This window comes from Synchiropus splendidus, chromosome 14 (assembly GCF_027744825.2).
Source record: "Synchiropus splendidus isolate RoL2022-P1 chromosome 14, RoL_Sspl_1.0, whole genome shotgun sequence".
NCBI classification, from domain to species: Eukaryota; Metazoa; Chordata; class Actinopteri; order Syngnathiformes; family Callionymidae; genus Synchiropus; species Synchiropus splendidus.
Genome location: NC_071347.1, coordinates 1,686,427 through 1,711,833, shown reverse-complemented (window position 1 = coordinate 1,711,833; position 25,407 = coordinate 1,686,427). Strand labels below are relative to the sequence as shown.

Here is a 25,407-nt window from a genome sequence, read left to right as displayed (position 1 = left end):
CTGCTTTCTGTATCAATCCGGTCAGCTCAGTCCAGGAACATGTATCTACTGTACTGTTTCTGCACAGGCGTGCAGTCAATGCTTTGTATTTACAAGTAAATTTTTTTAGTACTGTTGGAAGACTTGCACAGGTTGGAAAATGTTGGAAAAATGCACAGGTTGCTGGTTCAGGTCAATTGCAAGGTCTCAGGGCAGTTTTGTCTTTCATGTCAAATATTCATTGTATATTTTCATCTGAACATACAAGAACACTGGCGTTGGCAACACACATGTTGTGTGCTGGTCTTTTTCACCTGACTTCCTCAAAACTACGTTGGTATAGTTACTACAACGGCATCAGCCAATTCTGCCCGAGACGATGAGCGGCGCCGTCACCATGTAAATGGTGTGAAGTTTCTCCCATCCAGTCCTTTTAGGTGGTCCCCTTGCCGAGTGAACGTAGCCGGAGAATTTTTTAAATTTGATCACATATCTACTGTCAAACAAAATGGACAATAATGTAGTACTGCAACACAACCACATCATATACACAGGTACTAACAAGAGAGTTGGTCAATGAAATCAACTTGAAGACAAATTTTATTATACAGTACAAATCTACAATCACAGCACACCCAAAATTCACTGCACATAATGAACTGCACATATGAGGAAAAATAGGCCTGCTGAACCACAATTATGTGAATTTCTTATTAAAACATAATTTAAGGTTCCCATCAACTGGATAGGTTTTATGATTCAGCTTCAGTTTTGTGGTCGATGTAACTTCACTTTATGGAGCACCAATTAATGTGTCCCTGGCGATAAACTGTTCAGAGTCAGCCAAACAGGCTTATCGGTATACTGCCTGAAATAACAAACATTCAGGGAGACATTTATGAACTTGAGTGGCCCTTACTTGGTGCAAATAAATCTTGCTGTGTAACCCACTTCACACAGTATGGGGAAATCCACTATGAATGATTCCATTCTTAGATGATTGTCAACATAAAATATTCCTCCTTCTTTTCAAAGTAGAAGTTGAGTCTTGCCATGGCATATCTGAAAAAGAGAAAGCATAAAATATTTCTGACAGTTTATCTCAATATAAATATAGTTGATCACTCATCAGCTGTCATGGTAGTATTAGTCCTTACTATTGCGAGTCATAGATCACATTATATTAATGTTTGTAGTTTGGCATCTTTGCTCTTGTGTTTGTGTCATCTTGCCAATTATGTTTGTGCATAAACCTTGATGCGAAACATTTTCTTTGTTTTGGAAAATGATTGAACTGATTGTTTATTGATGGAAAATCACACTCTTGTGTCTGAAGAATGACCAGCAAACAACTGATTGAAGAATTTACCTTTAGCAGACATGATATGTGTCTTTGGACAAAGTTGCAATATATGAATCCTTTGTTAAAGAGTAACTTGCTAACTGACTTCTGTGTCTTTTAAAGTGATATTGGACCCCTAGATTCAAGCCCACTGTGGGGTGACAGTACTCCATCCATAGAAACTTGAACCCCTCGTGCACGACTCTCCCGCCTTGACAAGGCATTTCATCCTATTCCATCATTTTTAAGGTTTTGCACTCGTCGAGTTTCTCATCCTAGTCGCTTCACATATGGCCTCAAACCACTGAAATAAGAATATGAGGTCTTCAGATGAAGTCAATTGCAAACCATCATCTGCGAATGGGGTGATGTGCCTCTCAGGTCACCCAACCAAATAACAAGTTTGCAATGTGGAACAAAAAAGTAAAACAACGGTCAAAACTTACAAAGAAAACCCCACCAAGGCCGGATCCTTACTGGAATACTCAAACGTCTAATCAATGGACCAGTAGCTGCATGGTCCATTCCCCCAGGGATCAGCTCAGCAAAGGTCAAATGCCTTCCCTTGTGAAGAGATGTCCCATGACTAGGGGGAAAACTAGGGATGCACGGATCTAATTTTGCAGGACTGATGATCGGTCAATTCCTTTTTTGGAAGTCGGTCCAAAACGGAATTGGGATATTTTTTCACAGTCCTCCACTACACAGTCCAGCAAACATTGTAGCAAGGAAGGAAACATGGTTTAAAGTTGAAAGCACAGACAGGACCGTTAGAACACAGTTGCAGAGGATCACTATATGTAAGTTAGGCAAAGTTGAAATAAGTCACACAGAGACTACAATTCAAGTCTCACAGCACAACAAATTCTATTTGTAACATCAAACTCGACACCTTCTCTCCATGCAGCACTTAAAACTGGTCAAGCTAACGCTAAAACTAGCAGGAGTAACCCTATCCTCTGGAATCAGAGGTTCTACTATTGTTACAGTTGGGTTAGATCAGTAGCGCCAAACTAATGCACAAAAGGGCCACAGTGGGTGCAGGTTTTTGTTCCAATCCTGCAAACATAGATCGGTTAACCAATCAGATATGTCAGCTGAAATGAACAGCACCAACTGATTACAGCTTCATACTCCTGTTTGGTGAGATGGTGGCTTCTTGACTGTGGCCCTTTCAGGACCGGTTTGAGACCTGTGGGTTAGATCCTCTGTTTCTGCTATTTATGGGCGATAATCTCCAGCCCTTTCCACTCACCTCATTCGAGTTCATTGCCATGCAGCGCAAGAATCTCATCCAAGACACTGCTGGAACATACTGAGCATCCCACCAGGGGTCAGGCTGCCAGCCACCTGAGGTATTGTAGTTCACCAGAAGGGGCATGTCCTTCCTCCCTTTCCATATCTAATAACTCCTAAAATGCTCAATTACTACGATAGTATTTGGCCTATGACAAAGTCAGGCCCATCACTAAACTTCAATGGGAAAAGGAGTTACCTTGAAACATGATCGGATGCATGTTTTTCTTTCGCACTTGCCCAAGAGCCTACCGGTCCCACCCAGTGCTCCAGGGTATCAACATTTCCTCAAGAACGGGTGAAGGAGAACCGCCTGCCCCAACAGCATGTTTACAGCCGGATACACAATCGACTCCGGGCAGAAGTAGAGAGCAGTGTGGCTGATCCTTTAAGCGGAGGATGTGTTCATAACACCTCCCATCCTCCCGTGCCACCAGATGCTGTCATTTGTTAAGGAGCATAATGACAAGCATCCTTTGAGGCAAAACCAGGCAGCTAGCGATCGACTTTTGGCATTACCTGTTGCGTTACTACACCAAGGCGTGACTAATTTGCTCCGTCCTACTATTAACACTTTAGTAGGTGTTCAAGTTCCATTATGCAAAACCTAAAATTATTAATAGGTGGTACACACTGACACTGTAGCTTGCCAGTGCTTCATTCTCGCATGCATTCTTCACGTGATTCTTCATTGTGTTTTCCAAGATGCTAGACAAGTCAAGACAATTTGGTTGATAATGTACTTTCCCACCATGTTACTTTTGATGACTAAAGGCGCTCAATTCACTTTGTGTGGACAACATAGAAAAACCTGAATAACAATAATTCATCAAGTGAAAGCAGAGATCTGAAAGCAGTGCAAAAAGCTTTGCAGCGTTTTAAAACTTAGCTGCAGGCAAAGTAGCTTTGTATTTGTTCTAACCATAATACCGGAGGCTTCAATAAACCAATGCCGGCGTGCACTGTTGCCCTTGGCCATTATGTTGCACTCTTTGAAATTAAGTGAAGTTTCAAAAGGAGAAAAAAGTGAGAAAGGCTGTTATTTAATCAGTGCTTTCACCAAACTCCTCAATGCCGGGTTTTTTTTTTTTTCGCCTCGCATTACTAGGTGAGACAAAGGTATAATTCAGCACACTTTTTAGTTACATGTAAGTCTGGGTTAATCTCTGTATTTATTATTTTGCAGATTGTATTTTTGTTACCAACTGCTAATACCAGTAATTCATGTTTTCTATATTTTTTTTCTTTTTTTTTTTCGTTTTTTATCACATAGAATCTTTGGTAGCCCAACACACTGCATTGATTTGAACAGCTGGACATTGCTTGCACACCAAAAGATCAAGTTGTCAATTTGTAAATTATACACCATTGATGCATGCCAACATTTGCAGAAAAGACCCAAGATTTATATGTTTATATATTTCCACCTGGCCTTGAAATGTTGGTGAATAGATGCCTCCTATATGAAAGAACATTAATGCACATAATGCCGCAAAATGAACTGCTGCACAACTCTAGAGGTTGTGTGACATTAAGACAAATGACACATTCAAGTTGATCCAATTCATACACATGTGCAACAAGGTACACAACAACGCTTGTGTAAGATGAAACTGAGACACATTTTCTGCTCTTCCAAAGTTTAGGGCAAGTTGAAGTCCATTCTGAAAATGGCTTTCCATTTCACAATGTGCTCTTGTGAGTGTGATTCCTTACATTCTGGAAGCTGAGCTCTTTCAAACAGTGGGCCTCCTCCTTCTTCATTTCCTCACAATAATGTCTTTGTCATCGCCAGCAAATCCAAAAATCTAAACCGCTGACTTGCAGACACTTTCAACACATGAATAAAATCATATGAGGAAAGTAAATATGGCCCCTGTAAAGCGGCTGTGCGTTTCCCCTCCAACTCTCCATTGTCACATCCACATCTGGCTCTGATTACAGCACAAGGCCCAGTCGACACATATCACTTGTTGGGGAGTCGGCTGAGATTTGAAACACACACACACACTCACTCAGGCACGCACCCAAACACAAAATATCAGCATTATCTTCATTGCCCAGTATTTGTGTACAAGAAATTTATCTCCAGTTTCATTCACTCCGCAGGAGCACGCTGACGCTGTAGCTGCCGCGTCTATTCTTGAAATAAAAAATAAAATTCCTGAAAAAAAATAGTCAAATGTTACCTTTTAAGTTTGATTTTATGGTCTATAAATGCAGAGGATTATCACTTATGAAAAAGGTTCATTCAGATTCAGCAATTCCACAATGGCTGATGATCTTTCTGAAATGTAACTCTCCAATAAAACCCATCGAATCTCTTCTTGTGCCAGCAGTGGCCCAGTCGTCTAGCTTTATTTATTTATTTATTGAGGCTGTATGATGACATCTCCCCGGAGCCACTGTATTGCTACTGTGTGCTATAATAAATAAACAATAAATAAACTAAACAGTGGTTTATTGGCACTTTTCTTACATTGTCTTCAGTTACGCCTGTTTCTTCTCAACCAAAACCTGAGGCTAATTGGTGACTTTGAATGTGTGTGCATGTGTAATGGTTGTATTTTACTGTACTCAGTAAAATGCGTTATGTTGAGTAACGTATTTATTTATTTATTTTCAATCCATAATTGTTGATTATTGGGTCATGATGTGTTGATGTAGTCAGTCAATGTGTTTGAAAAGCTTCTGGTTGTCCACGTTTTTTTATTGGTTCGCTCCTGCTTATTGTTCATTTGTTGATTTTGACATGCTGGGTTTTGGTGGTGTAGTGATTTACTGTGCTAGATGATTTAATTTGTTGGTATTCAGAGCTCCTCATGATTTTCTAGTTCTTCATACAACAAATTGTTATAATTCTGATATTACCAACTGCATTTATGATACGTTGACTTGTCTCTAATGAAAATTGGATCACAAAAAAGTCCCAATTTTCCTTCTGTTTTCATTTCCAACCACAAATAAAATGCACATCAAAGAAGCCAACAACAACAAAAAAAAGTTTAATCCAACAGTTGGGTTGAAACACTACATAGTTGACATTTGAGTTTGAGCTCTGATCATTTTGCCTCAACCCTCCAGTTTTCTAGGTGTAACATGACCCCCAACGTGCACTTTAGGACAACCCCAGCCAACAGCAAAGCGGTGCGGACGTCTAGCAGATGCATGAAGTCAAGTTGTGGATGAGGGACATATATGTAAGCGAGGAGCGACGGCAGAGAAACAATAGCGTCTCTGTGCCTCAGCACCCTCCTGGATCAGATTTCCACCAAGGTCTAGATCGAAATGAGGCAAGGGCTGTTTCGCTGATTTAGAGAGCGGGCACAGAAAACCACACAGAGGGGAGGGTGCCGTGTGTCAATAGTGATTAGGATCGCAATCACAACTGCAGCAGAGTGGGGGACGCAGAGAGAGAATGCATGCAGCATGAAGTCAAGAATGTCTTCAGGGTTATCATGTGTGTCATGATACATGTTACCTAAAGTATTTGCGATGCTGAGTTTTTTGTATTTGGCTACACGCTACATGCTACATTTATAAATATTATGTCTGCGCTTTAGGTCACAATAAAAGTAGAAGCAGTTGGAAATGCTTTATATGACACACTGCATACACAGAGTCTTAAAGCATGTCTGGAAAAAAAATAAAACATTTCCACTCGGCTGAAGTTCCCAGTCATTGAGAGTAGTTTCTACGCCAAAATATTCTTGCCATCAATCCTAATGAAGATCCTGTTTGTCTAAACACCACTGTAAAATTGTATGAGCTGGACATATTTTTCCATTTGTGTATATTTAGGTTGATGCATGACGGTGTCCCATGAAACAGCACTGATGTCATAAATTTGAATGTGGTTTCTAAAATAAACATTTGTTGAGGGCATGCTTAGTCTATGAGTGATTTGATGAGAAACAATTTGCTATGAGAGCATTTTGTGCTTTTGGGCTGCTGCTTTCTCGCCGTCAACATGACAAACAACGTTGTTCAGGCACAAACCTTTGGAAGTCAAAGTCGATCGAAGAGAATCGTGACTGGAGGATGGCCCAGAGACCCCAGAAGAAGTTTGATGCCTGAAGGTCAGAGGGAAAAATACTGGTGCTCAACAGAAATGTTTTATTTACACTGATCACGTGACACACATCAAACCTTTTTTTGTCTATTACACCGACACTTGGTAGGCACACACACTCTCGTACACACATACACAGAGTTCATTCATTATTCAAAACAGTCATTTTAATATAACACAGTCAAGCCTGCAGTGTAATTGACAAATCCCACATTATTCCTGGACAATATGTGAGAAAACCACAAATCAAAACCACAATAACTGTGGTCATGATGAGGATGTCCCCATATTGATACCAGTAGTGATGGACAGATGAGTTTTTATGACATTGTATTGTGAGGTCAGTACTAAAATCCGAAATGGGTATTTTTCAGAGCTCCACGTGCCTCAGAGGATCAGTCAGACAGGAAATCAGCCGGTGATTAAGTTTTGTAATAAACACTAAGATGATAGACGAGATGATATATATATATATATATATATATATATATATATATATATATATATATATATATATATATATATATATATATATATATATAAACTGTGTTCATCTCAATGAATCCCAGTTTAATGGTATAAAGAATAAAGAATATTTGCTGTGAGAAGCCACATTTTTCAATTTGAATGAATTTGTGCATCAGTGTGATCAGTGGACCAGGAACTCCTACACTTACAAAGGTTCCCTGTTGTCTGGAGAGCAAACTGCTCAATTAAATTAAATTAAGTAATTTTTCGTTGTTGTAATTAATTAATCGTAATAATGTTAGAATTAATTGTAATTAGCTTGTTAAAGTCCCACCACTGTCATTCATATATATATATATATATATATATATATATATATATATATATATATATATAGAGAGAGAGAGAGAGAGAGAGAGAGAGAGAGAGAGAGAGAGAGAGAGAGAGAGAGAGAGCGGTTCCCGGCCACAATCCGTTCCAGGCGGCCGTTCGAGAAGCAATTTGTTCGAAATCTGAATGATTTTTCCCATTACAATGAATGGAAAAAGAAATAATGTGTTCCAAGCCTTAAAATAGGCTTTTGTAGGAGTGAATGTAGAGTGTCTGCTGCAGGTGCGCTGTTCGTCTATGTGTGTGGCCGCTGCATGTGGGAGGGGTTGCCGAGTGAGTGACGTCTCTCCAGAAGTGAAGAGGTGCCCGGTGCATGTCCAGCTCTGAATGTGCACTTCTGTGCAGTTTGGCTGTGACAAAGTAATAAACCAAGTAACGCTCTGTCCCAGACTCGCCTCATCCCTGTCCCAGCTCCAGCCCACAACAGGACATCAAACCCTGGAGTGTGCACTCCAGCCTTGGAGGTGTGGAGAGCGAGCACCTCCCCTGCTTTGTATTTTGGCGCTCTACTACGGTCCAGTGTGGAGACAGGAAAGGTTTTACACCTCAATATGAAGAAAAATCACCACCTATTATGGTTCACTTAAGCATATTCCACAGCAAAATGTGTTTGTTTGTTGGTGCTCAGCAGAAATAATGGAGCTTAGTATTGAGTGGATCCCTCTTAATTGCTCTGCACACTTAGGTTTTCAGTCTTCTCTTCCTCCATAAATTGCTGTTGTTCTCCTCCCCTATTGTAAATCTTCACGGTGGGGGCACTAATGACGAGCCCTAATAAGATCCAGACAGGCCTGCTTCTGTGGCCCAGCGGGATAATCGTAGTTTTATTTGATAATCAAATAAAGGGGCGGATTTAAATAGTCGAAGAGCGATGTGCGGTTTCCCTTGGCATTTCTCCTCCTCCCTGGCAGGTTTTATCATAATCTGCGTCTTTAGCTGGAGGCCGCACATCGATGAATGACTACTCTCCATTAAGAGAGCAGGAGTTTAACACTGAGCAGAAACAGTCAGTGACAGGGAAACAGAAGAATGAGAATGACATCACAGTGGCCTGAGCCTCCGTAGCTGTTGGGAGGTCCACTGCATCTTGGCAAGCTTAGCCTCAGATTTCAAACTCAAAAGTGGGCAAAAAGCCAGAGCTCCCTCTGATGCAGATTCGTGAAAATTCAATTCCGCAGGACAGGAGCTGCCTACAGAGATTTCATTTTTACCATTCATGTATCTTCAATGTATTAGCAATACCAAAGCAATATAAAATGATATCAAGAGTGGAGAATACTGTTAAAGCCTCTGTTAAAGCATCTATAACAATTTAATACTACAGTCTTATTGTCCTGCATATGAACTACATTCAACTTGTTGCCGTTAAACTTGAAAATTTGTCATTTTTACAATAATTTTACAATAATTACAACATTCTTTTTAAACTTTTTAAAAGTCTATATTATTCTTCAATCGCTCATGTCACTTACTAGCGTAAAGCAAACGTGTTTTCATAGTTTCAGCTCAAATATTTTGATTTCTCCCCAATTCTTGTCAACTCCAACATGTTCCATGACTTTCAGGCACTCTGTCATGCATTATGAGTCATCTACAGCCAGATGAAACATCACTACAATGGAGTGTGAAAGATCGACATTCATCCATTACAGAGTAAATTACTTTTAAATAATTCAATCTAACCTGCTTCGCAGTGAACCGCACATCTGGAAATAAGGGCGCTGAAGCTTGAGTTCTTTTGACTTTTGTGTCCATGTAATACCGTAAAACACATTATGATTCGGACAAGGTTCTCATAAAATGGTTATATGGCATTGCCACCTTGTGATGTCACAGGAGGAAGCAAACACCAGTGCGCTGTCAACAGATGCAATGGAAGCAACTGCAATATCTGCGAATAATGAGGGATTTGTCGATGGTTTTTATGGTTTTTGATCAGGTAAACCATGGACTTAATTTTAATTCAACTACATCGTTGTGGAAGCGATGACTCGGGCTACTGTGTGAAGTGTCGGAACGGAACGGAGAGTACGAGTACTGACATTTGTGTACTTGCTAATACCAAGTACCGATACAAGTAATTAATATATATTTGCTATATAATATATGATTGTTGTGCATTTCCGTAGTAAAATAAGACCCACCTTAGACTTTTGATCTCTTTAGTAATCTTGTAAATGTAAATGATATTGTTTGAACTTGGCTTAAAGAACTGTGGGTTTTCCATCTTGAGAGGGATCTGCCCTCTGTCACCGAACAAGGATCTGCTGGTCCACCATGGAATCCACCATGGAATCACAAACACAAAAACAGACTTACAAATACAAAATCACAATAAGATTATTTTTCTCCCCAATTAACATCCAATTTTGTAGAAAGACACTGGCTGGGGTTAGGGTAAGCAATGGGATGGTGCACACACTACTCTTTCAGTCCACTGAAACACCCGTCCTAGGCACCACATATTCTATGCTGAAGGCTTCCTTTCTCATCAGTATAGGACGCAAAAGTCCACTTTCTCTACATCAATATATAACGCCAAGGGAGTGAGGATGGATTACGACAATTGGTCTGTTAAAGATGTTGTCGATTGATATTATTTACCAGATGAAACTGGAACGGAGCCGGCGGCATTGCTCATAGGCCATTTTTTCGTATAACTATTCTGTGAATGAAAGGGTCCTTTACATAGAGCTCACATTAGTGATACTGATCTTGAGATATAGTTCCTAAACAAAATAGATAGATGCAGATATATCTGTGTCTATCTATAGATATATCTGAAATATATGTTAAATGATACTTGACAAGTGTCACAGCATCTATCACCTTCACACACAACTAGTCAAAACAAGTCTGAACAGAAACTCTTGAGTCTTTAGTTTCTCCCACTTCCTCTAAGTCCAAACCTGTTTTGTTGCAGTAAATATAATACCAATCATCACGATGTTATCGTTCACTCCTGCCCATATTTTTTTTAGCCACTCTCCTTATACTGCTTTGTATTTTGGCTCATGAACATGTAATTTCAAAAAGTAATATGCTTATTCATCATCTCTGGGCTATTTCACGAGACATTCACACTGGCCCTGAAAATTGTCAGTACAATTGGGCATATTGTGTTTGCCTATGAAAACCACTTTCCGACAGATAGCCCAGCTCCACTTCAGACACCCAAGAATGAAAATTGTGGTCGTAAGAAAAATAATTTCAGCTGCTGTTTCTCATTTTTGCTGTCTGCAGTTTCCAATCAACTCAGAAGGAGTCCGTCAAACTGTATGCTCCCACAGGTCAGCTGTAGATCCAGCTTGGTTTCACTTCGAGGAAAGTTTTTTCACTCGTGACTGGAAAAAGAAATTGTCAAAATATGCTGCCGAGGTGTTGCCATCATGATCAGAGGTTTACACACAGGCCGATGCCGTTGAAATAAGCACGCTCATCTCACTTAATCTAAGCTCAACATATTTGAGCCCATGTCAGAGGACGGCTTGGAGAAGCTGCCGAGAGATTTGCCACCCTGCAAAGTCAGTGACAAATTTCACCAATTCGTCAGTGTCCACAGACACTTACCAGAGAAAATTTGCAGACTTGAACGTAGAGCTGTGTGACCTCTGCTTCTGTGACTGTGGCTTCAGATCCAGCAGAGACTTTAAAGCTCTCGAGATAAGCTTCGAGCCATTCTCGCTGTAGCTCCTGGCTGGGGTACTGGCCGAAGTTCACTTCATTGACACCTTGAACCCAAACAAGAACAACATGTTGCTCTTGTCCCACAGATAAAAGTGCTAACACCCAAAAGAATGAACCTGTACAAGCACACATTTCAACAGTATTCAAAGCCTCCCCACACACTGTAATGACATCTCTTCACTTGAGGTAGAATTAGTGCATCCTCTGTATTTTTCCTTTCAATGAGTTACTCATCACATGATTGGTCACGCGTGAACACATTTTGACAACATGGCCAACATGGATTCACTGTCATTTTGATTGCTGTCACTAAATGCAGGAAGTTCACATTTGGAATCGGTAGTCTCTCTATATTTCTTTCCATAAATTAAACACACAACACACTCAGAAATGGCTGCCCAGACAATGAATTTTATTTGCAAATCTTCCAGTTTTGCATCTATGCATGTGTTTTTGGTAGATTGACTGGTCCATCATCTGCCTGATTTACTTTTCATTGTCGATGCAGACCAGACCCTGGTAATACACCCACACAGCACCTTTTAGATGCTGTCGTGAAATGTCCCTCTGAAAATGCATGTAAAACAAATTGACGTGGAGCTCGCGACATCACGGGCTTACCTGCGAATTCGTTGAAATGATTGCCAATATCGAAGGCTTGATAGTTGTAACCAGCGTACTCGTAGTCAATGAATTTCACTGTTCCTGAGGAGGAGGCAGCAGTTACCAGAATAAACCCATCTTGGAGGTTACATACATAATCCTTTTAAAGAAGAAATTCTGAGAGATGAGAAGATTACAAATGGTCTGTCGCAGTCCTATGGTGTCCCCTCAAAATATTAGGGATATGGAATATGGCAAATTGATTTCAAACGGTGGTTTTAAGACAGACATTCTAGAACAGTCGTAAATAAAAACCCATTTATGATCAGCGACAGTTGTTAAAGTGTAGTCTAGTTTACCCTCTGCCTCATTGTAGATGATGTTCTTAGTCAGGAGGTCGTTGTGACAGAGTACTGTTGGTGAGTGAATCTGGGAAAGATGTCTCTTCAAGGATTCCATTTCAGCTGACAGAGTCTCGATGTTGGGTAATTCTTCAACTGTGATCGACCTAGAGGGGAGGAAAAGAACACGTCACTCATACCATTTAACATTCAACTCTCACAAACTATGAGCATGTGGAACATTTTTTGCAGAAGAGATTGCAAAATAAGTGCATTGATTTAAAAAAGAAGAAATAATGTTTCTCTTAAAAAAAGTTTTTTTAAGATAATGCCATCTCAATAGTTTGTAGAAATGTGGGCTAAAGTACAGTGTTTGTCTTTGACCGGCCTTCAACGCTGCTGTAACTCAAGGCAAATTGTACTTGCAGCAAGTTATTAACAGTAAATATGTCATAGCACAGCCACTTCATTTGTCTGCATATTTTTTAATTCAAATATGTCAGTCCTAACATCCTGCACATAAGATCACTGCATTAATCACAAACCACTGTCTGAGAAAATTGAAATAGAATGAATGAAAACACCCCGATTGATTTGGTGATTATGCAACAGAGTAAATAATAAAATGGTTATGACTTAAAAACAGTACAACCTCATGATATGACAAGCAGATCAGGAGTCCTGGATTTCAAATATATGCATAACTCAGTGGGTTTGAAAATGAAGGAAAAGGGCTCTTCAAGAAACTTCAAGTTATTGCTGGGTGCACAACACTGGACCTCGTGGCACACCTCGCTTTTTCTCCTTGGAGTTGGTTAATTACGATTGAATGTACATGCTGTTGCTCAGCTATGTCTCAGTTGGTTCGGAGTAAATATTGACATGTAAAAAGGAAAACAGAAAAAAAGGAAATAAAATGCATGATCTATAATCTATAAGAAGGGTGTTCATCCCAGAGCCAAAAACACAAGTTAACCTGAAACCCTTCACTGGAGTGATTGTGCCCATAAAGTGCCACACTTCCTTTATTTAACAGGAAGGCTGTCGTGTGTTTCATTCAAAGCCTGTAGTTATCAATAGGAACCGTTAGAATAGAAGCCAGGTTCCTACTTTGTGGCCACCTGAAGACGAAGAAGTTGTGCGAACTTCAGTTCAGTTAAATCCACAACTGTAATTTGTCAGAAGTGATTCCAATTCTGAAAGCAACTCAAGGATTCTTTCTACATGGCCATTCGCATTATTTTAAGGCACAAATACCAGCAATTTTAATGACTGTATTGAAAAGAAAACTCATCTTGCCTCCCTGGCTTCTGGTAATTGCTGGGCACCAACAAATGTGTTTGTAGAGGAAAAGTTTGCTAATTACATTAACCTTCATTCAGTCTTCAAATACCCTTTGAATGAGAACGACTGACAATTTGACATTGAAAGAAAGAAACTTCTTAAGAGGATTGTGCAGAACTAAATACAAATCTGAACAAAACACATATTATTTTTTGCTTAAATGCTTTTAGTCAGATTCTTTTAAAAACTGTCAGCAGAGCGACAACAGGCTGTAAAAAAAAATCTGTTCTCACAAACAGCGGAAGGCGGCTGGAGTGCACGTCTTCTTTTCTTCTCCAGTGACGTGTTACTAAGCACCAGCATCTTGGCGTTTGTCACTGAGAGAGCACATACCCTTTTTTCACTCTGTTGATGACTTGATTTATCAAAGAAGGCACTAATGTCCTTGGACATCTGTACGAAATACACTTGGTAAAAATGTTTCTGCTAATTAATTTGCGTGTTTTCTTTTCAGTCGTCAGGTCACGGCAAGAGGGCAATGTGAACAGTGCTGTTTATGTTCGACCTATTTATTCACAGAGGAACAAACAGATGCTCCGGTAATAAACACACAGTTGTAGACAAAATTCATCGAGGTCTGTTTAGAGCACACAATAAAAACAAAGCAATGGCGCCTTGTTTATCGTCATGACAGAGGCTACATCACCTCCCACACGCAGGCCTGGTGTTTTTGTTAATCCCCTCTGTCTTGCCCTCACGACTGACTTTTTTCCTTGGCCGTATTTTATATTGTGAATTATTAAAATTAAGGAGGACTCGAGGAAAAGTGGGGTGTTGAACTCCCTCATGAGGTTATTATTCGAAGTTGAAATCTGGATTGATTTTCTACTCAAGTTCAAACCTTAGCTCTGTAATGCATGAAGTGCACAACAGATGTTCACAATTGAAATCTATTAAATAGCGCTATTCAAGATATGCTGGACTGTATGCCATGATTCCAGTGGCAAATGTCCCATCAGCAGACTCCTGATGTACGGTCTAATGCAGAATGTTTACATTTCTCAACTGTCTCAACACATATTTTGTAGGAACTATAATAATAATAATAAAATGTAAATTAATGAAATTATAAAATGCAGACACACCACACACAGGTGACATTTAGAGTGTGAGTGTGTGTGTACTTATGTTTATCCTACTTAGTGGGGACCAGTTCTTTAACAAACCAGTCCTTGTGAGGACTGTATGACACAAGGTTAATCCTCCTCAATTTGAGGACGAAGTCTTCAAAACAGCTGAGGTGGCTCGGGCACCAGTTGAGGTGGCTCGGGCATCTGCACCTGGACGCCCCCCTGGGGAGGTGTTCCGGGCATGTCCTACCGGGAGGAGACCCCGGGGAAGACCCAGGACTCGCTAGAGAGACTATGTCTCTGGTCTGGCCTGGGAACGCCTCAGGATCCCCCAGGAAGAACTGGAGGAGGTTTGTGCGGATCGGGAAGTTTGGGCTTCCCTGCTCCGAATGCTGCCTCCGCGACCCGATAAGCGGCAGAAGAAGGTGAAGGAAGGTGAAGGTCTTCAAAACAACAAGGCCAAGGCCAACTAGGTTAGGTTTGGTTTGGTTCAGAGTCCTGGTTAATATTTGCCATTTGTTTTGTGCATTTGTGTGAGATATTGTGAAGAAATAACAAAAAGAAAATAAACAATTGTCAAAATATAATCGGCATTGTGGAAGAATTCCCAGCACAATAATAGAATTCCATTTTCAAATGATCATTTTAAATGCTGCTCCTGTAGAAGAGATTTTAAACTGCATTTAATTAGCTGTTTTTTAGAGACTAGTTTGATCATTTGGTTCATTTGAACTCTACATGTTTGGAACTCTCTTTTTCTAAGCACTATCAATTGACTCTAAATGTGACTCCATCAATACTTCCCACTTAGTGTCTATGAGTAGCTTGAAGAGATTTCATCGTTGTTTGCTTTGTTGTTGTTTGTCATCATGTGAGCATATTTCCGCATTAGGATTCCTCGTAGAAAGGATGAAATGATGAGTGCTACCAAGAGCAAGTGGTTCATGTTTCATAAAATGAAAACGAGGTGTGAGATGGTTGTCTAAGTCACAGAGCATTGTTTGAAAGGCCACCACAAGTACAGGAGGGAGAACATTCTTTCATGCAATCTGAATATTCTTAAGTTGCTGCCTTATTTCTGACAAGATGGTTCAGTCAGCACTCCTTTTGAAACTTTCGTGGTATAACCAACCAATGTTATTATACCATTTTGTTCCGAGTTAAATAGCTAATTAAAGATTTATATTAGTTTTCAAAGGAAAAAGCTGTCGTCTTGCCATCAGATCTTTTCCTTTCCCATTTTTCGCCTTTTCATGAGAACCATTGCGTGGAGTACATTCGCCTGCTGCTGGGTCTTGCAAGGTAATTAGAGGAATTTCCTCCTCATGCGCTTCATTATCAATGTGCCTATTTACATAAGATTTCAAACATTACAGGGTCACTGATGCCGCCGCCCCCCGCCTTTTTTTTTTGCTTCTGTTTTATGCACTTTGAGTATGGAAGACTCAGCAGGGGGCCTTTGGGAGAACAGGAGGTTGTGCTTGGTTCTTCTATTGCTTTTCTCTGACTTGGCTTTCAGCAGAACTCGCAGCTGCTGCAGCTTCCATCACTTCCTCTTCTCCATGGTCGCTCCCTTCTTCCCACTATCTGTCTCCCTCTTTGCACAGCGGGTGGCTTAAGCGCTGAAGACCTCCTCTGCAGGTGCAGCGTCTTCCTGCTGCTCCCTCTGCTTTTCTTTGAGCATTTCCTCTGAAGATTGCATTCATATTACCACTTGTATATTCACAAGCACTAATGTTTGTCTAATGCTTGCTTTCATAGTAAGTGTATGATATATGTGTATATATATATATATATATATATAGGGGTTGGACAAAATAATGGAAACACCTTAAAGCCTTTTTAGCTTTGTGGTATATATATATATATATATATATATATATATATATATATATATATATATATATATATATATATATATATATATATATATATATATATATATATATATATATATATATATATATATACATATATATATACATATATGTGTGTGTGTGTGTGTGTGTGTGTGTGTGTGTGTGTGTGTGTGTGTGTGTGTGTGTGTGTGTGTGTTCGTGACTGCGTTACTTCAGTCTTCAGTCAGAAATTCATACTGTAATTTCAGTCGCAGCAGCAAACTGAACAATATAGCACCATCTATTGGGATTAAAGCAGCAATGCAGACTAAGGCCAAAGCACGGTTTTTAAGAATTCATTTGTGTATTTGTCATTCATTACAGAAATCTAATAATAATCATAATCATAATTATACACATTAAAATATATTCAGAATATGTGCATGTGCCAAAAGGTCACCACATCAACACAGTTCTCATCTTTTTGGATCTAAACACCACCACAATGTATTTGAATAAATGATATGCTTCCAACTGCAGAATAACAAGGTGTTAACAACACACTTTGTACATATCAGTAACACAGGAAAACGAACTAATTTTCAGTATCCATTAGTTTTTTTTTTTTGTTTGTTTTTTTCCATTACTTACCTAGATCACATACTGCTGTTGCAAATTAGAGCAGAAGGGCAAAGAAGAAAAGATGAGTCTGCTGGAGTAGGGTCATACTTTACTCACAAGGTTATTAATATGAGTACCAAGAAAATTAGGAGCTTGTTAGAAAGATATTAAGTTGTGGTTTAGCTAGCAAAAAACAAAACAAAAACAACATTGGTTAATAGTATTTGCACATTACATACAATCAGTAACTGATCTAAAATGTGTTGACGTGCATACATCATAGCGTTTCTCATGAACGGGTGCAGAAACTTTGAAAGTTGGCTGGCGAGTTGTTCATAATGAGCAGTGTGGGTCATAAACAAAACCACTATCTTATCCAAGTATGGGCGCAGGCGATAGCTTGGATTTCGTGAGGACAAGCCAGTAAAATACCTGTCACCTGAGGATAAATAATAATTGTGTGCAAGGCAGACATGTTTTAGCATGCGCCAGTATAGATTCGTGATTGAGCATAGTGATGAGGTTTCATGAAACAGTGTCCTGATTTTCAGAGGTCACCAGATGGTACTGTCTGCTGTAAAATATTTGGACTTGAACAACTAATTAAATGCAACGTAGTTTCCAAACCAAGAGGGCCATCTAGTGACTTCTGAGAATTAGGACACTGTGTCATCAAACATGCAGTTCTGTTTCATGATACCTCATCTACCCATCACTAACTGAGCATCCAGCATGGAAACATGCAAGTAAGGTGGGATTTCCAGGGCTAATGGTGCATTTGTTTTAAATATATTTTATATTGACATTCTAGTACTGTCTTCTGTTTATTTCTTTCTTCTATTTACTTTTTTTTTTTTGACAAAATTAACTTCCATGTGAAAATGAGCTCTTCATTTTTAAAAGGAGCTATTTTCGTTTTGAACACTGACGGCATCTATGAATATTTTTGTAGTTCTGCTTCAAAATGAAGAAGCAACATTTTTATCCCCTGCAAAACATTCTTTATTACACAGACAGTTCACTATACTTAGATTAACTTTACCGTGAGAGTGCTGTCACTTATCTAATGCTTATTCTTTTCTCATGCAAACATTGGTGCTTTCATTCAACCAAAACAAGAAACTGTCTCCAAGTTGTGTCCCAAAAATATGACTTTTTCAACATGTAGTCAGTGGCACACGTGCAGATGCTCTTTACTAGAAAATTATTTCGACCATTTGCAGCAGACGTCCACACAAAACTGAAGTTTCAGAAGTGTTTTGTCAAAATCTTTCAAGGAAATTCAATGACAGAGTAGACTTTTTTTTAATCATAAGACTCTTTTCTCGATGAACCTTTTTCTTTTGTAGATTATTCACAAAAATTGCTGAAACTCCTGGCTACAGTGTATGGACCCCTCTACATGGCAAACATAAAACTGCTGAACTTTGGGCCAAACACTCTGCTGTCAGAAGCCTCTGTTTCAATGCTCTTCCCTCACCATGGCCCTCTGATCAATTCCGGCTACTTGCGTGGGCCTTGTCCACACTCCAGACAAAAGAAACGTTATTTATCATTTCTGAGAAGACAAACAGGTCTGGAACATAGATGGCAAGTGAATGTTGATTTCTGTCAAGGCCTAATTTTAATCACTGAAGTTATATTTAGGGTTGAATTTCAACCCAAATTCCCTTGTAGATGTTGGAAATGGTCATATGAGCAGATTTTACGGCTGAAATTGAGCAATGTAGTGCAATGCAGTGCTTTCCAATCATTTCTTCATTGGAAACAGTCAAAGTTTGTGACTTTTTGTACCTCTGTGCACATGGCTGTTGCTGAGGTTGATGCTCACTCGACTGCAGAAGGGTGAGCAAATGGGACATGTCCTTCCACAGCAGTGGTTCTACTGGCCTGTCAGTATTTGGTTGGATGGAGTGGATTCTTCCCATTTCCACTGCAATCAGTCTGTGAAGAACAGCAACCACTCTTATTGTCAGAGATGAAACACAGCCACCATGCATTAAGAATTCTTATCACTGTGGCATGTTGTATGTATGAGCTTTTAACTCTTTAAAAAGTCATGCTACATTACAGACCTTATATTGGCTGAAAAGGCCAAAAAACATAGGAAAGAAGTTGCACAAAAATGTAGCATGCACTTGTATTGTGTGTGTCTCCACAGCTGTTACTGAGTAAGAAAGGAAGCAGATTAAGGTTAGTTTGCCAATGTGATCCACCACTGTGATTATTGTAGTTTTTGTTGAATAAAAATGTGGATTGGGAAGAACGGAACTCATTCATTTGGCGTCACACTTTGGAAAAGTGTCCCGCCCCCACACCTGTAGATGGATGGTTGGTGAAGGACCTCGTCATCCAGCACTTTTCCTTGAACAAACTCATAGCAGATTCCATTGTTGAAGCTGCAGTAGATCTCCGGGCCACACCCATGGGCATGAAGAAGCTGGAACATTTCAACTTCCCTATTTCGATTTATGTAAAGTTCTGTCATTTTCCCATACAGTCGCACCAGAACACAGTCCGACTCCTGGAGAGAGCCCACGTAGCAACCGATCAGCTGGTTGGTGAGGCCTTCTGTGAACGTCTGCAACACACAAAAGTTAATCTAAAATTGCTTTCAATGACAACTTGAGATATGCAAAAGTGATTTTCAAGCCTGCTGACTCCTTTCATCACTGGAATGAAGTTGTGGTTTTCCTTGATTCCAAAACTCATTGCCCTATTTTCTTCAGTAACACACTTAGAATCTTTTTCTCCGGCATGTCCTGTGTCTGCCCAGGGATCGACTCCCTGACAGTACCACCTGGACACGCTCGGGGCGGGCTGGCTCGTTTATATTAAGCATTTCATTACATGCTTGAGAGGAATTAGTTAAAATCTTAGATCCATCATAAAACAAACAGGAAGCACATGTTGCTCAGTCAAATCAGCTGAATTCCTTAGCTGGTATTGTGCTCAATTTCACACTTGAACTGGTCCACTGGCTCTGCATGGACTCATAAGAAAGTCATTTGGGATCACCAAAGTTTTCCAATACTGCGTATATCTCAGATGAGAGCTAGGCAGATGGTCTTTTACTGTCATGGTTCAATTCCAAAAGATTTGCAATTGAACCATGTGATAGAAGATTTGCCGCAAAAAAATTAAAATCTGAATCCGAATATCTTTCCACTAGACAAATCAGCACTAGTGTGAACTAATATCTAGACCATGGAATAAAGTGGTGCAGCTTGTGGGGAAAAACAACTAAAAAGTTATCATGGATCTCATGAGGATGTACCCTAGACATCTTCCTTTAGAGGTGTTTCAGCCAGCTGGGAAGAGACAGAGGGGTCGACCCAGGACCAGATGGAGGGATTATATCTCTACACTGGCCTGGGAGCGTCTCGGGATCCCCAAGTTGGAGATGGTGGATGTTGCGCAGGAGAAGGGCATTTGGCGCTGACTTCTAAAGCTGCTGCTCCCACAATCCGGCTACGGATAAGCAAATGAGGATGGACAATGGACATGGATTCGTTTGAGACGCCTGTATGCCAGTTGCCACACCCTCACTTGTAGTGCCATAGTGGCTTATACTAACGTTTGCATCCTATACTGATTATTTAGCATTAGCAGGGCAACACGTGGGACAGCATTGCATTCATTCTATGTTTGACAAAGTGCCAGACTGCTACTTGAAAGGCCATCAAAGGGCCGTGCATTTCAGTCATGGTGACTTTAAGTATGGTTACTAAGGAGGAGAGCTACATAAAACACTCCAACTGTTCTTTGAGTCCATTGAAACACAGATGTGTAACATTTTATGCTGAAGGCTGCCTTTTTTCATCAGTGTGGGACACAAAAGTCCACTTTCCCAGTAAATCACACCATGTGAGTTAGGATGGGTTGTGCATACACAGTCCATGACTTCATAACCTCTGTAGAGATGCAATCGAGAGTGGCCACCTCTTGATTTGTTTGATGGCAGCTACACAGCTTCTTCTTCTTACGTCCGTATATGCAGTGAATTATTGAATTAATAATGTTCAACTGCAAAACCCATTCATTTGTTTTACACTACTGGTGACTACACTACATGTCCCTTCATCACTCTTTTCACTTCATGATGCTTTTCATGTTGTTACTCTCTTCACTTTTACTGCAATGGAATGCATGATTCTGATCACACTCTAGGGCTGAGGGGTAGCTCGAGTGTTTCTACAGACACCCAGTACATTGGAGCACGATCACCTACATCGGACAGAAAGAGAATTGCTGGTGGAGTGAGTGAACAAGTCTCATGGGGCCGGGGGTGTAGCATGACTGGTGTGAAATGCGGTAGAGCACCATTTGTTCTGTTTTCCGTTGCAGGTACTTGTGGCCCAGTGGGAATGATTGAAGAGTGAAGGTTTGTGTGAGGAAATGTGAAACATTAGCAAAGCATTGAAGGCAGTTACAATCTGGACTTGATAATTAATATCATAAACAAAGTAATATTTAATCTAAGTGATGTATTGTTTTACTGCACAACCACCACCTACAATGATATTACATCTTTTATATTTCCTTATGTATGAAATAAGTTTTGTGGATAATTCCCTGATTGTGAGAAATTAAATGACATTGGTGGTGTCTCTCATGAGCGTTGTTTTTTTTTTTTTTTTCTGTCACCCACGGGAGGGATGTGGCATTAAATGCCGTTGACAATGTACATCAGGTCAGGCTAAAATAACAGGTATCATTAAATAGTTTAGTGTGTCTGTGAGGGGAACATCTACTTCCAATGTGTACAATAGTGGACCCGGTGGTGATTGAGAGGTCACCTGCTGGATGGCAAGTCACCAAACAAACATAAACCCTATTTCTCCGAAAGATTGGACCTTGTGTTTGCACATGGGACCGCAGAAAGATTATTATGTTCAGGAGAGATGCTCAGCTGTACCCTTCCAGGGTTAACAACACATAGCTATACAAGACTACTTTTGTTGTCCTTGGTTTTTCTTTTCACTTCTGTCCAGGCAGTTCACGAGCACACTGGAACTGTCGGCGCTATTATTTGGAGCCCTTTAATCTGACACATTTCAGACTTTAGTTCATGCTCTGCTTTATTGCGGCGTATTTCATTACGTATTCCATTTCAAAAGAACAGTCACATTGCCACTGTCAAGCCTGCTGACCAAACACACAGTATTGCTCTAATTTGTACAATTGGGAAAACAGTGTGTGTAACAGTAATATTGCAGAGCAGATGAGGTTTCATGAAAGTGTCCTCATTTTCAATGGCCATTAGATGGCGCACTGCTATATAACGTGAGGCTTTGAACAGCCATCACATAATTTTTAAACAGAGAGTGCCACCTACTGAGCTCTGAAAATAATTACACTGTTTCATGAAACTTCATCATGTGATACTGATGAAGTTGCATGAAAACATGTAGTTTGTGCTTGTGTAAATCAGCCATTTTCCAACGGTGGCAGTTACAGGGTTACATTTTTTTTTGTGTATTTTCATGTTTGGTTTATGACGCTCTGTGTCTCTCTACGCAGTGAACACTTCACAGTCATGACCTTGACTGCAGGATTTACTGAAAACCCCTTATGCACAATCTGAGGAAATTATTCAAACGCTTGATTTGGTGCACAACATTAATGAGGACCAACATGAGGGAGGAAAGAAACACCTAGATGCAACAGCACTCCTCAAATCAGCGTCACCGTTGGGACTTCACATGACTTCATCGTTCCACATGACATGGGTCCACTTAAATGCTTCGGTGATTAATACAAGCCTTGGCAAAAGTGATGGATTCACCAGTCTCAGTGGATGTTCGCTCAGTGCATTTTCGCTCATTGCCCTGGAAGATCATTAACCGAAAAGCATTGTGGATAACAGGATAAACGTCTTATTCAGTGATGAACTGTGAATCTGGAGGAGGAGATGATGCAGGAACGTTTATTTGATGCCATTCCAATGGGGTTTATGAAGAACACTGCCTCATGAAAACATGTAAGGTTCCACACTCATTGATAATATGGACTGCATGTCTTGCGAAAAGCACTGGGGAGATGGCTGTTACATCTGTCCAAGTTTGTGTTGACATTTAGGACATATTTCTTCTCCCATTAACTGAAAGGATGTTTGGGGATGATGAAAACATTTTTTCAAGATGATAATGCATCTTCACATGGAGCAAAAGCTGTGAAAACATAAGGTGACTTCCATGGCCTGCAAACAGTGTAGATCTCAATCCACTTGAAAATCTGTGGTGGAAGTTGAAGAAAATGGCCTATGACAAGGCTCCAACCTGCAGAGCTGATCTGGCAACAACATTCAGAGAAAGTTGGAGCCAGACTGATGAAGAGCACTGATTAAGATTACACTCATTAAGTCCATGCTTCGGAGAAGACATGCTTTTATAAAAGCCGGAGGTGGTGCAACAAAGTATTTATTTGTTTGCCTCCATATTTATTTCTCAGAATTGAGTAATTCCATATTTTTTTTCCTCAGCCTGGATGAAAAAGTAACGGGTGCTGACTACCAAAATGTTTATTTATTTTAGTGTTTGTTAAGGACACAAAGTTTCCATTTCAAATGACTTGAGTTTTGTGTCACGTCTACAATACGCCTTTTTACTGAACAAACAACTGAGTGAACATCCTCCGAGACTGGTGATTCCATCATTTCTGCCAGGGGTTGTATTTGCCATCAGTCAAAACCGCAGTAGAGTCACAGGCTCTATTTTTGTAGTACTTGTGACTAAATCTCAGTGCAAAACAGAGCGTTTCAAGCAAGGTGGTCATACACACATACATTGTCCATTAACCACCGCTCATTGTCATTGGGTGAGAGGCGGGAATACACCCTGGACAGGTCGCCAGTACATCGCAGGGCACACATAAACATCTAGGGGCAATTTTAGATTGTCCAATTAACCTAGTGAGCATGTCTTTGGGCTGTGGGAGGAAACCCGAGCACCCAGAGAAAACCCACGCACACACAGGGAGAACATGCAAACTCCATGCAGAAAGGTAGACCGACCCAGGTATCGAACCACCAGGCCGCCGTGTGGCCAGCGAGGTGGTCTTTTTCTAAAATTTAACAGGACAAAACTTACAAATTAAAAAGATGCAATATTTCATATGTGATTACTGACAAAATATATCAATCAATGGATCAATTCTTACACATAATGAAGTAAAAGAGAAATACTTATCTGCAGGTACAACTGCAACTCATGTCATTATTTTAAACCATAGATAGTCATCTGCTGTCACTGCAGGGAATTGGATGTATATGCGGAGTTGTGTTGTTTTTATTGTACATGATCAATAAGTTAGTGCTGACAGTCAACGTGGCCAAAAAGAAAGAAATAGGGGAAAAAAAACAGGATAAATATATCACTGTTTCATTACAAAGCATGGAAACAGACTGCCTGAAGTACACAAGGAGAAATGTGTTCCTCCTGCTCAACAATATCTGACTTGATCTACATGTGACCGTTAGACAGCACTAATTTTCTTAGAAACATGAAATCAGATTCACTTGCCTTCAGCTGAATATCCTGTGCCTTCCATTGTGGACGTAGTCTGCTGAGAAGATCCAAAATGTCTTTTTGAGGTTCATGCTCATCCACATGGAGGTCGACATGAAGGAGTTTTTCTTCGGATCTCAACAAGTCAACGTTCATATTTGTGTGTCAAATATCTCACAAACGAACAGGAAGGTCAGACACATTGGCGGATTAAGTCACTCCTGTAATTCATGGACCTGCTGTGCTCTAACCAGTTGCGATGAGCCAGAATGGTCTGATCTGTTAAAAGCAAGCAGGTTGACACTTGTCACTAAATTGGACATGTGTTTGTCCAGCAATTGCTTATCAGGGGCCAGTGAGGACAAAGGGCTCATCCTATCCCTAATGTTTAGAGAGTTTATATATTAACCCCGGCGTCTTGGTTTTACCAGCAGTTCAATAGGAATATTCAACAAGCAACACATCTGGAATTTCTCCCTGAATTTCTCCCTACTTCAGAATAAGTTGATAATAATGGATGTATCTCTCAATTTTTTATGGCCAAACCAAACTGATGTATGGTGTTGGTGAAAATGCAGTTAAGCATGGTAGGAAACCTGCTGTTTGTGACGCTCCAGTCAAGGCAAAACTGTCCAAATACAGCAACGGTAGAAACCTTGTTCATTACACTTGGCACCCATAAATCGGACCCAGTGGTGGCGAGAGAGGCTGTTGAAATACGAAACATAAACTTTCATGCTTGTGAAATGCCATGGAACATTTTAACATGAGCACTCTCTAAACAAAATGGCTTTTATGAACCTGGACTGCGCATGTTTTTGGACGCTTCAGTTATTTAGATGTCTGGC

The 25,407-nt window shown here is 40.1% G+C and overlaps 1 protein-coding gene across 1 annotated transcript; it reads right to left on the bottom strand.

Moving 5' to 3' along the window:
* Positions 1-559: 559 nt before the first annotated feature.
* Positions 560-24,807, bottom strand: zgc:113516 (uncharacterized protein LOC541449 homolog). The gene is made up of 8 exons (XM_053885770.1): positions 24,575-24,807; positions 19,370-19,632; positions 18,846-18,995; positions 12,197-12,345; positions 11,856-11,939; positions 11,118-11,278; positions 6,617-6,690; positions 560-1,041 (listed from the first exon to the last, which is right to left on the bottom strand). Exons 1-8 carry the CDS (start codon positions 24,713-24,715, stop codon positions 972-974), a joined length of 1,092 nt encoding a protein of 363 aa, XP_053741745.1. The 5' UTR covers positions 24,716-24,807; the 3' UTR covers positions 560-971.
* Positions 24,808-25,407: the final 600 nt, after the last annotated feature.